General features: G+C 38.7%; 1 protein-coding gene across 4 annotated transcripts in view; it reads left to right on the top strand.

Moving 5' to 3' along the window:
- ARHGAP10 (Rho GTPase activating protein 10) overlaps window positions 1-13,482 on the top strand; it is a 336,765-nt gene that overhangs the window by 278,511 nt on the left and 44,772 nt on the right. For all 4 annotated transcript variants that reach the window (XM_002815196.5, XM_009240367.4, XM_054554568.1 and 1 more), the window contains one exon: window positions 7,366-7,516. In XM_002815196.5, the coding sequence (XP_002815242.2) occupies window positions 7,366-7,516 (151 nt within the window). The remainder of the gene's footprint in view (window positions 1-7,365; window positions 7,517-13,482) is intronic.

Below are 13,482 nucleotides of genomic sequence, written 5' to 3' on the forward strand. Positions count from 1 at the left end.
ACTCATACCTGTAATCCCAGTGCTTTGAGAGGCTAGGGTGGGAGGGTCACTTGAGACCAGGAGTTTGAGATTAGCCTGGGGAACAAAACAGACCCTGTCTCTACAAAAACATTAAAAATTACTTGGTTGTGGTGGCACGCGCCTAAAGTCCTACTTACTTAAGAGGCTGAGGCAGGAGGATTGCTTGAGCTCAGGAGTTGAAGGCTGCAGCGACCTGTGATTGTGCCACTGCGCCCTATCTTGGGCAATTAGAGCAAGACCGTATCTCTGAAAGAAAAAAAAAATTGAGGGAAAAAATGCAAATTGTTTTTTCCTCTGTTCTTATAACCCAACAATCAACACAGAAAACCTTTGTGTCCAGATGTATGGGGGTTTTTCCTACACACCAAGCAAGCAGTCAGCTCTGTAGTGAGCACCAGCTAGGTGTCCTCCCGTTCAGTTCCAACACCGTCTACCTGGAGGTAGTGCCAGATGCCACAGATTGAGGGCTTAGTCCCCAAGACTGCCCCCTTTTCAGATGCTAGTTGCAAGTCTGGGCCTCCAGAAATTGTGACTGACTGGCTTCCACTTGGGGTTCCCACAACCCCTACTTTGGTTTTGATTAATTTGCTAGAGTGGCTCACAGAGCGCAAACACATTTACTGATTTGTTATAAGGGACATTGCACACTTTGGGAAGCTGCAGCAGGCAGATCACTTGAGGCCAGGAGTTTAAGACCAGCCTGGGCAACATGATGAAACCTCATCTCTATTTAAAGACAAAACAAAACAAAACAAAAAAACTAGCTGGGTGTGGTGGTGCATGCCTGTAATCCCAGCTACTCGGGATGCTGAGGCAGAATTGCTTGAGCCCGGGTAGCAGAGATTGCAGTGAGCCAAGATTGCACCACTGCACCCCAACCTGGGGGACAGAGTGAGCCTCTGTCTCAAAAAAGTAAAAAAAAAAAAAAAAAAAAAAAAAAAAATTAATAAAGGATATTGCTAGGGATACAGATAAAGAGATGCATAGGGTGAGCTATGGAGGAAGGGGTGCGGAGCTTCCATGCCTCTTCTTGGTGCACCACCCTCCAGGAACCTCTGTGTTCAGCTCTCCAGAAGCTTTTCATACCCTACCCTCTTGGGCCTTTTATGGAGACTTCATTGGATGGGCATGATTGACCACCAAGCAGAAATATAATTGTACAAGAAGGGTCTGATCTAATGCTAATGGACTGAAAGAGAAACCCAGCAATGCCTGACTGTTCAGATTCTTCTTGGCTTCTCTGTGCAGCATTCCCTCCTCCAGAATATAGAGCGAAACGCCTTCTGAAATGGAGGTCTTATGACCTAAAGTCAGACAAGGAAGGTCAGAGAATTTATTTTTTTAATAGAAGATTCCAAAATAAAATCTCTGATTAAATTTAAGTCAAAGCAACATCAAATCGTTATACATCAAATAATTCATTCCAAAACTAAACAAGTAAAACTATCTTTACCAGGTATAGACAGTACCTGATACACCCTCACTTGTATCAAAGGTTATGTGCTACTTTTTCTTTTAATATAAATAATTAATAGGTAAGCCAGGAAGGCCAGCTCTTTAATGCAGGGGAAGATACCTACCTTGGGGAGAGCAGAGAGAGATTCTGTTTTCTGAGGCCTGCTTCCAAGGCCTAAAGCATCCCAACATTATAATGAGAGCTGTGACAGTTATGAGCCAGTAACCATATATATATATATATATATGAACATGTGTGTGTATGTAAAGGAATTCAGGGAGAGGAAGTGTGATATCATTACACAGATAGATAGATACTGTGGACTTAGAGTATTTATTAATTCAGTTCAATGAAATGCAGCAGGTTTAAGTTGTGTGCTAAAGCAAAATTTGCAGAGACCATCTTATATCCTGTTATTGGCAAAGTATTTCTGGCAGAAGTGGTGCAGTCCTTTCCACATGTGGTCCCTGGTAGCAGAGCATGAAGGACTTGGGGAGAGATTTGTATAAATGGCTGAGTCCCATGAGCATAAACATCCATTGTGTTGTGTCTGAGGAATCTGTCACTCTGAACAGCGGTGCCAGACTTCTGTTTGTGCTGGCACTCTTAGGAGACCCGAGTAAGCAAGCACTTCCTTACCTGGCATGCCTACGCGTGGAGTGTTTTTTGTCATTGGATTGTCAGACTTGAGTTTTTCTTATGTTGTAAATACATAGGTGCTGTGAAGAAGTTTTCACCCTGGGGGGAAAAAGGTTTTGAATAGATGTAATCTCTTGATTCTCAATATTGCTTAAGATGAGTTCATCTCTCGTAGAACAAAGGCAGTGAGAGGTTTGATGCCAGGAAAGTTGGGAGAGCTGGGCAATCTTAGAAAGAGACCTGGGCACTAAGAGGAATTTGCATCCATGCAGTGGTCCTAGAATTGGCAAATCAGTATTATATTTGTGTATGTATTATATACATATCTTGGCAATGTAGAACAAGATAAGCTACATTTTGTCTTCTAGAATTCGAATGCCAAAATCACAGGTGAGAATTTTAAAGTAAATAGTTTTACTATTTCCTCTTCTTGTAGATCGAAAACCAGTGTCCCTTTAAGTCATTCCTGGTGTTTCAGAGAGACCATCAGAGCATGGCTTTGTATCCAAAAAAAAAAAAAAAAAAGGCTTCAGAACTGGGGCACTGGAAGACAAAGTAAATGCATATAAAGGTAATGCATTCTCAGAACATGTAGAGGGGATGGTGAATTTATGTAGCTGTTCCCCATTTTACTCTTTCTAAACAGATATAACACAGTACTAGCTGGTAGTATTTTTCCCTAAGCATTAAATGTTGATTGTTCCATAAACCTATAATATTTTTATAGTTTGGCAGCAGTGACTTTGGAATGAAAGCCAACTTCAGATGCCAACTCTACCATTTTGAAACTGTGGAGACTTGTGCTAATTGTTTAATTTCTGAGCTTTGTTTATTTGTAAAATGTGTGGAGCAGTACTTACCTCAAAGGCTGTTGAGACTATTAAACTGCTTATGAGAAAGCTTGCTACCTAGTAGGTGTATATTAAATGTTAAATATATTAAATGAATTAGGAAGTAATTTATATCCAAAATTTCAGTGCTAAAGTGCAGAAATAAATACAGGAAACAGTTGTTTGATTCCAGGTTACTTGGGAATTTTGAAAAGGTGCTCCATTTGTTACTTTTCTTTAGCCTGTTGCTTGATGTCCTTTTCCAGAGCACTTTAGAATAACTTGGCTCAGAGCACTGAATTTGGGGAATATTCAAGACCCCAAGAAATTAGTGCCCTCTAAAACAGCAGTTGAGTGGAGTCATGAGGTCTGAATTCATTTTTATAATTATTTACTGTTACAATTATATTATGAATACAAATAGCTACCATTTATTTCTGGCTATTGTGTGCCAGGCACTGTACTGAACACTTTATAAACATTATGTCACTTAATCCCTATAGTACAGGCATTATGGTTCTCATTGTACACATGAGAAAATGAGATACACTGTGTTAAGAAATAAGTCTGGCCCAGCATGGGCATGGTGGCTCACACCTGTAATCCCAGCACTTTAGGAGGCAGAGAGGGACGGATCACAAGGTCAGGAGTTAGAGACCAGCCTAACCAACATGGCGAAACCCCATCTCTACTAAAAATACAAAAATTAACTGGGCATGGTGGCACTGTCCTGTAATCCCAGGTACTCAGGAGGCTGAGGCAGGAGAATCGCTTGAACCCAGGAGGCAGAGGTTGCAGTGAGCCAAGCTGAGCCAAGCCGAGATCGCACCATTGCACTCCAGCCTGGGTAACAGAGTGAGACTCCACCTCAAAAAACAAACAAACAAACAAAAACGTCTAACCTAACCTTCCATAGCTGTTAAGATTTAAAAGCCAGGATAGTGCTGTCTCAGGTGAGCATCTGTGATTTGCTACCTGTGTTAATCGGGATGATAGCTTAGCTTTCTGAAATGCTAATACAGGTTGAGTATCCCTTAATGGAAATGCTTGGGACCAGAAGTGTTATGAATTTCGATTTTTTTTTTGAGTTTTGAATATTTGCATTATGTGTAATAGTTGAGTATCCCAAATCTGAAAATCTGAAATTCAAAATGCTCCAATGAACATTTCCTTTGAGTGTCATGTCAGCGCTCAAAAGTTTCAGATTTTGGAGTGTTTCAGATTTCAGATTTTTGGATTTGGGATGTTCAGCCTATACAACATAGAGCTTATTGAGGGTGTGGTGTGTATTTGGAATCTTTGACATATTTTATACCTCAGGATTTGGCAAGGTTCAAGGAATTGATTATATATGTACAGTGCCAAATTTTATGAAATAATTTTTCTGGTGTTTTTTTTTTCCCTTCAGCTTTTAAGTTCTGGGGCTACAAGTACAGGTTTGCAGGTTTGTTACATGAACGTGTGACATGCTGGTTTGCTGCACCTATCAACCCATCACCTAGGTACTAAGCCCAGCATGCATTAGCTATTCTTCCTGATGCTCTCCCTCCCCCTGCCCCGCTGACAGGCCCGTGTGTGTTCACCCCATGTGTCCATGGATTCTCTTTGTTCAGCTCCTACTTATAAGTGAGAACATGTGTTTTTTTGTTTTTGTTTTTTTATTCCTGCATTAGTTTGTGAGGGTAATGGCTTCCAGCTCCATCCATGTCCCTGCAAAGGACAGGATCTTGTTCATTTTTATGACTGCATAGTATTCTACGAGATATAGATATATAGATATATCTATATCTATATATATATATAGATATAGATATAGATATATATCTATATCACATTTTCTTTATCCAGTCTATTACTGGTGGGCATTTGGGTTGATTCCATGTCTTTGCTATTGTGAATAGTGCTGCAGCAAACATACACGTGCGTGTATCTTTATAACAGAATGATTTGCGTTCCTTTGGGTATATACCCAGTAATGGGATTGCTGGGTCAAATGGTATTAATATTTCTGTTTCTAAATCTTGGAGGAATCACCACATTGTCTTCCACAATGGTTGAACTCATTTACACTCCCATTTTCTGGTGTTTTGATTTTGACTTTTGTTCATCCAAGACAAGTGTAAAATAGCTGTGGAATACCTATATCTAAATCACTGTTTCTTAGTCTTGGCTACACAAAAGAATCACCTGAGGAGCTTTAAGATGTAAACCAAAGAAAACAAAAGAGACTCCAAAGCCTGTTCCTCATTCCCAGATATTCTGATGTGAGCTAAACAGTGCCTTAAGTCTTCTGGAGACCAACCTGGGTTGGACCCAGCCCTGAGATTTGGACTGAGGTGCTGGGAAGGACTGAGATCAGTCCTCTGCAGGGTCTCATTTTGCTTGGTAGTCTGGCTCTGCAGTTTGGGGTTGCCTCCGCACCTCACCCCCCACACCCTTTCCCCAACACCCTCACTTCAAACTGAAGGAAAGAGGTGGGGCAGTTTTCAGCATTTGCACTGTTCCAGTCAGTATGATCCTGTAAGAGGGTCTGTTTGGAAGGTTATCTGTCCGTCACCAGTTGTTGGGATATAACTTCTTCATTGCTAATTTATGCTTTGCATATACTGGCTGTGTGTATGGTTTGGTTTTCTATTCTGGTGACATCCTAGAGGCATCTGCCATATTTGTAAACATCAAACATATTAGTAGCTAAGCCAGGGAGCTGTTTTAAATGTCACAGGTGCCATTTTTTTTTTTCCAGTGGAGTCATGTTTCCTGGCTTTTCTTCTCTCCTTCACTGTTATCGGACTTCTCAATTTAACTGCTCTCCTGTTCCCACCACCTCACAACCTTCTTACATCTGAACAATGACAAATGGCAGTAAATCCAGCTGTGGATGATAGTTCAGGCAGCAGAGGATTTTTTAGGCAGATAAGGAGTTTGCTATTGGCCAGAGTGGTATATTGGAACACAGATTTTGTGGAAACATGGTGTTGGCAGGTTACCAGTTGGAGCAATAAATTAAATTTTCACTAGCACATATTTGTCTACAGTAACTTAAATCATTTTTTAAAAATTTCATTTACACATGAGGGGGCAGTATGGGACTATAAAGCAAATGCTGTCTTTGAAATAGCTTATTTTTATTGGTATATAATAGTTTTTAGGTGCGAACTTTTCGACTGTGCAATTAAAACTCCAGGATCGTTGTTAGTTGTTCAGCGATACACATATGTAAGTGATATACCCTCACTTGTATCAAAGGTTGTGTACCACTTTTAATATAAAAAATATAAAACAGGGAGACATTCTCACAGTGCTTTTTGTTTTTAAATTATACATGTGCAGAATGTGCAGGTTCTGGGATACATATGCAGAACGTGCAGGTTTGTTACATAGGTATGCATGTGCCATGGTGGTTTGCTGCATCCATCAACCCGCCCTCTAGGATTTAAGCCCCACATACATTAGGTATTTGTGGATTTTATATTCATGTTTTGTTTAAAGCTGGCTGGCTTTCTTCCTGTTTTCTGCTTCCACCTGAGGAACATCAGCCCCTTGGAGATGCAGCTTCTATTAGGTCGATATCTCTAACGTATTTTACTTTATGACTTTATTGAAGGATGAAGGGCCTGCAGCGTTGCTGGAAGGAAGCCTCTGAACTGGGGTCTCACAGCTATGGAGGGTCTATTATCAGTCACCTCCGTGTGATATGCTTTCTTTTGTGGCACAAATTGCTTTTCTCAAAAGAAGAAATTTGCTAAGCAAAGGAGCAGCACATTTTAATTAATGTTATTATTACTGATCTATGAATGACATGGTAGATAAATCAAGGTGCTAATATTCTAGGTTTCATAAATGAAAGGGGAAATAAAAGAGGGGTTAGAGGGTATTAAATGAATTGATAAAATCTAGAAAACATTTTATGAAAAATGTAAATGGGAAGCTAGAAAGGTAATTTCATAAGCATAGGCTATTTTTAAATGTGTAAAAAGTATTTGCAGTCATATGTTTCTGTTTACGTAATTTGGAAAAAATTGAGGCCAACGTTTTGGTGTAAATATAACCTTCCGTAAAATTTAATGGAATACTTGTTTTTAATGTTTTATCCTGGCTGCCTCCTTTGGAGATGAAGGGCTGTGGTACTGTCTATATCTGCTAAAGATAGTTTTAGTTGTTTAGTTTTGGAATGAATTATTTGATGTATGACAATCTGATGTTGTTTTGACTTAAATTTAATCAGAGATTTTATTTTGGAATCTTCTGTTAAAAAAATAAAAGGCTATGACCTCTTCCCTTCATTGGAAGGAATGGGTTTTGGGCTCTAGCATGTCTTGAATGAACTCCAAATCAAATGTTGTGGTGCTGATTCACTGGAGTAACACACAGGTTTCCGTTCATGGTAAATAATTCCTGTCCTTTATGCTTTGTTGGAAGATTTTTCGGACGCTGCCCGATACTACATTCCCTGAGCCCACCTGCCTGTCAGCATCACCCCCAAATGCGCCACCAAGGCAGTCGAAGAGACAAGGCCAGAGAACCAAGAGGCCCGTGGCCGTCTACAATCTTTGTCTAGAGCTGGAAGATGGTAAGATGTTAATGATATTTTTTGCTTGATAGCATGTCGAGAGTATGGCATATCATATGTCCTCAGGGCAGGACACAGTTTTCTGTCGTCTGTGTTTTAATTTCTTCTTCCCTTAAGATTATAATTTTGAGATTTACAGGGAGGGTGAAGCTTTTTTGTAAGGGAGAAAACGCAAGTTTCGGTTTTGTGTTTGTCTTTGTTATGCATGGTTCTTTTTTTATTTTTAAAAGACAGCTTAAATTTCTTTTTTGGGAGACTTGTGTGACCTCCTGTGAGGTTACATAACCCTGAGACAAATGGAAGGGGAACTAAAATTAAAGCAGATCTTTTATGAGAGGAGCGGTTGGAGTCTCATGTTAAATGCATCTAGATTAAAGGCACAGTTCACCATCGCACTGGGGTTTATGGCTTGTGTGCCTTACTTGCCCCATTTTTCTGACTTGTTCATCAGGCAGAATGCTTCATCTTATGGCAGGGGTGGCAAGTTGACCTGCCTACCTGGGCCAGGCTTGTGGGAACTGGGCTGCAGTGGAACTCTGGCCTGTGGAAGTTCTCACGTCCCATCCGAGCCACCCTGTTCCAGCTAATCATTGCCACATGGCCCGGTTGTTTCAGTGTTGCCAGATTGCCCAGTTTTTACAGAGCCTAGAAATCTGAGTTTTCAACACTGATCCATACAAAACAAGACTGGGAGCCGTGCACAGGCCTCCCATTGCTGATTTGTAATCATACGGTTATTGGTGTGGAGAATAAGATGATTCTGGTATCCAAACCTGCATTTTCAATATGCAGCCTGAAGCTGTGACTCATGTTGTGAGGCCTTCCTCTTATTGAGAACATTTGCTGAATTTGAAAGAAGTCTTCATTCTTCTTCTAGTCCTCTTTTTTAAAAAAGAGAATCTTTCATTTGTTATCCTTGTGCTACCCAGGTTACCTTAGTTGGGAAGTGTGAGATTAGCAGAGTGAGGAAGGGGATGAGGATGGTGACAAATACCATGCCTTCATCATAGGCAGCTGCATGCACACACCAGGTGGTTAATATCCAGAGATCCATGCAAGCAGGTGACAACTGTCTTCAGCTTACCTGACTTAGAGGTATCTCTAGGGAGACTCAGAATGCCTCCTGTAATGATACAGGGGGGCTAAAACGTGCAATTCTTTTGTGTTGCTTAAGACATAGGTACATATGATACAAATATTAGTTTTATAATCGGATAGTTAATTTCCAGAGGAAGGGCGTGAATCGTTACTATTAAGCTATAATTTCAGAACTTCCCTAACTTTTTTATTCTGTCTGTTTCTCACGTTCATTCTTTCTCAGCAGGTTGTTAATAAGGAGTAAAACTGACTGGTTTGAATTGCACCTTCTGTTACATCTCCCTTGTCCTCTGATGGAAGTGTTAATAAATAGTGAAATAAGCAAATGTTGGAAAGTAGGAAAGGAAAAAGAAATCAAGAAGACACAGAATACCTCAAATGGCTCATTGGCCCTTGAGCAAAATGGAATTGACTGTATTTCATGAGATAGATGACTAAAGGACATTTTGGTCTTAGGATCACGTCTACTATTTTGATGTTCTTAGCAATGGAATAGTAATATCCAATCAAATTTATTTAGTGGATTAACCTTTTGATCATTGGATTGCTAAGTGATTATTAATGGTAAGAAGCTTCTGTAGTGGTATTTAGCACATCTCTTATGGGAACACTCAAGCTAGTGTACAATCACAGCCTTCCTAACTTGTAGGTGATAAAATAATTCGTTAGAATTACTTGATTTTTAAGGGAAAGGATTGTCAGATACTCAACTTCTTTAGTCGGGTTTTTATGTTAATTATTTATATGATGTTTTGTTCTACATTTTGTATTTCATGAAGTATTTTATAGCTTTATATTCATCCTTGGTTGCAACATTGGGATTTTCTTTTTAAGTTGTCAGAATCAGGAAAACTCTTAAGTTTGGTCATAGTGATTTTATCTTATCTTAGAGGTTATATGATAAGATAAAGCAACTTAAAACTTTTCTCCCTTGCCCTTAGCTTTTTTGTAGTTAAGATTTAGTTGTGTGAAAAAATAGTTACTTCAGAGAGAACAGAGTAGGGTCTATATTTTGTCATAGGCTTTTGTATTTTACATATTCTTAAAAAAAAAAAAAGTGAATACATTTATTTGAAAGGAAGCATATAGGAAAAGAATACTAAAAAGACTTTCATGTTATTGAATGTCACTTAGCATATTGAAAACTTTACTTCCAAAAGAAGATGTATTCTTGTCATTAGGACTTAATTTTTTTTTAAGTAGCTTGGATCATGTAATTGTCAAAATGACTTGAAGGTTTCAAAAAGTTTAATTTTTTGTATTTTTTTCTTATTTTAGTAGTGAAGTGACTTCCCATGTTAATCTAGTTTTGGTTAAAATATGCATTATTATAGACAACTTTGGTTGATTATTTTTCCAAATGTTCTAGTTTATATGGGACAGATAGAAAATGTGTATACAAATATGCTTCTCTCTTTCCTGCCCCCGCCCCTTGACTCATTGTAGTATAAGTTAATTTGACTTAATTAAATACAGGATGAATAGTTTTTGCTTATAAGTTAGGTAGACTATCTGCCAAGATTCGAGGAACTGGATTGGATGACTGGAGATGTTCTTCAGCCCTATGATTTGGTCAGAGATTTGGTATTTGAGTGAAGTGGTTTGTGGTATGTTATTTCTTCTTCTGCACTGAGTAGAGTATGAAACTGTGTGATGGCCCAAACAGCCAGTCTTGGAACACACTCGGAATTGGTTTCAGTTCAACATCAGGCAGATCAAAAAAGCATCAGCGAAGAGTCAGCAAGCCTGTTAGCATGTGTCACAGTAGGATAGGCCTGGATGCAGAAAATCCAGCATGAAGCCGGAGGGGAGATCCTCTGCTGGGAGACATGTTTTCTGTTATGTTCATTCAACCTCACCCCCACTCCCAATTGAGAGATGACCAGTTTAACTAAATAAACCGAGTGTCTTTACTTCAGTAAAGACTTCCATCGGCACTGACGCATTTAGCCATACTGTGTATGCTCATTATTTTTCTTTGCAATATATGATTAAATAATATTAAATTTATTTGCAAAAGACTGTAAAATTCTAGTTACTTGCTTAAGCTTCTTTATTGATGATTAATATGAACTAAAATGGATATAGTATCTGGCTAGTTTTCTTAAATTAGAGCAGCTGTTAAATCTTTGTGAGATTCTCATCTTTTATTATTTTGTTGAAGCCATATTGCTCATTTTTCATATAACATTTAATCTCAACATCAAAACTGAGTAGATTTGGCTAAGTCAGTTATGAAAAAGCAAAATATGAGGTAGGCTGCTAAGTGCTGAAAAGATTAGAAATCAAAGGTTTGCTTTCATTTCATTTTCAAGTTATATCCCATGTTTTTATTTCTTTAGAACTACTAGTAAGATAACTCTAAAAATGTTAAATATATGTTATGTGTTTGTTTTCTCCTGCCCCCACTCCAAGTGCGTGTCCTTACAATCTCTTACATAAAGAGGGGCTCTTGTGTTTATTGTAATTCCCCCAAATACAAGGAAAGTTCAGGAGGCTATATGAGATCAAAGTGATCTTTGTTATTTTTCATTCAAGGCAGAAGAAATTTTAAGCAAAGGTTTGGGGAGTCGGGGAGAAGAGGATTACCATCTGAATCTCTTTCTTCATGCTAGCTCTAATTTTAAACAAAACTAGACATTTACAGAACTAGGTTTTATATGTATCTTCTTGTGTAATTAAGTATTCTTTGCCTGTCTTCTTTTGTAACATGATACAGCAGCTTACTTATTTAAGCAACTTAAAAAAGAGTATGACTTATAGTGAGTTGAAAACAAAATCATCTTGCAAGCCAATTGGCAAGATTTAATAACATTTGAGTGTTGGTCTTACTTGGGTATCGTCGGATTGGCACTTTAACATTTGGATCACGAATGTGCTAACTGCAGCACATTTTGTTGAGCATGTGTTATTGTAGTCCTACAGCGTGGTAGATACCATGATGAGGATACAGAGCCTTCTCAGCAAAAAGTGAAAATACTACTGTTGAGTGGGGCAGAGATGGATAAACAATGACACATGATCATTTCCTTGTATCCTAAGTAGGAACATATCTTGATCTAGATGAGTCTCTAAAATCAGAGTAGGACAAATAAGTCATAAATAGATGTCCTTTCAGCCTGAGTAATATCAAATTAGAACTTCAAATAATTAGCTAAAATTTAAATGTCACATGTCAACGAGAGCAATGCTGATGATATAAATTAGCTGTCTTAGGTAGGTTGAAAGAATTTGGTTTGATTTTGAGGCATGAGCAAGAGAATAGAAAACTAGAAAGCAGGCCACTGTGCGGTCTTCTTAAATGTAGATTTTTAATTCTAAACGATGGAATGCTGTTAGCCATTTGGAAGTTTTTTTTGCCTCTACCATTTATTAGTGGTTTTTATTACACTAGATATGAAAATCAGAATTGTACCACATATCTATTGAAGAGCTTTTATATGCTCCACATCCTGCCACATACGGTTTTTCCTTTCAAGGAGCTGATTTTCTTTTCCCATTCTGTTTGTCACTGCAGTGAAATAAGAAACAACGTGGCAATAAGTGCCCAGTGCTAGCTCTGAGGAAGGGAAGTCTGTAGGGGGAGCTTTCTGGTTTCCTTGAAATGAGCTGTTTTGGCAGTTGGGTGGGAAAGGGTTTCAGGTGAGGGGAGTAGCATGACTGAGGTATGGCAGGAGCAGAGAGCCAGAGCCAGGTGTGAGGGTAGGAGATTCCCTGATTAGAAGAGGACAGTGTTCACAGTTGTGAATGATGGGTGGACCTGATTGGAAGCCTTAGACCCAGGAGAGACAGCTTAAGGGACAAATGGGTGGATTGGAGCCTGGGCTGGGGAATATGTATCCTGACTGTATACTCATGGACAAATTGCTTACCCTCTCTAAATCTATTTTATTAGCTACAAAATCAGGGTAATAATAGTATCTACCACTGAGGATGGTTGAGAAGGTTCAGTTGTTAATGTGTTTAGCCTAATGTCTGGCACATAGTAAGCACTCGAACTCTAGCTGCTGCTGTAGGGTAGTATTCTTAAAGCCAGGGAAAGGTGCTTTAGGTTTAAAATGATAAGAGGAACCATGGAATATTTTTCAGCAAGGGAGAAGAGTTGTAACATTTTGAAAATAATATTTAAGAAGCTTAATCTGACTTAATCTGCCAGTAGAAATCCAAAAAGCAGCCATGGCAAAAGGCTGATGAAGTAATTTAGGCTGAGGTTGAAGTGGGCTTGAATGAGCACTAGAAAGCAAAAATAAAATGGATATCTGGGAGAGATGTTAAAGCAAATCGGGGACTTCTTAACTGACTAGATGGGGAGATCAAGGCAGATAAAGTGGACATTATTCGCCACAGATTAGGCTCATAGGTAAATCTATCATTGTGTTTATGTTTTTGTTTTTATCTTCAGTTTTTTCCTTGCAGCTTAAAAGCAGACCATCTTTCCATCAAAAGGAAGGAAACATGCCATTTTGTTAGTGTGTTCAATATGTATTCTCACATGTAACTGCTTTGAAAAATATGTTTAGTAAAAAATGGTGTAGATTGTCTTGGTATAAATAGTGTATATGGAAATAGTGTATATGGAAAGTCAGTAGAAAGAAAGAAATAGTAAATAGTTACTAAAATGTTCCATCTACTTGGAAAAAGAACAGTCTTATAACTATGAGCAAAGTAGAGCTCATTTTTCTCCAATTTTTCCTCACAGGTACATATATCCACATTCATCCATAGGCTCATATTAAGGGATGGGAGGCCACTCACTCTAGTGAAGACCCTTCATTAGAAGCCAAGGATAGATAGCTCACATTCACGGCAGTGGTGCACTCTGTCATCTCAGTTCCCAAGAGAGTGTCTGTAGAATGCCTCTTTATGAA

The sequence above is a fragment of the Pongo abelii genome, chromosome 3 (genome assembly GCF_028885655.2).
Source record: "Pongo abelii isolate AG06213 chromosome 3, NHGRI_mPonAbe1-v2.0_pri, whole genome shotgun sequence".
NCBI lineage: Eukaryota > Metazoa > Chordata > Mammalia > Primates > Hominidae > Pongo > Pongo abelii.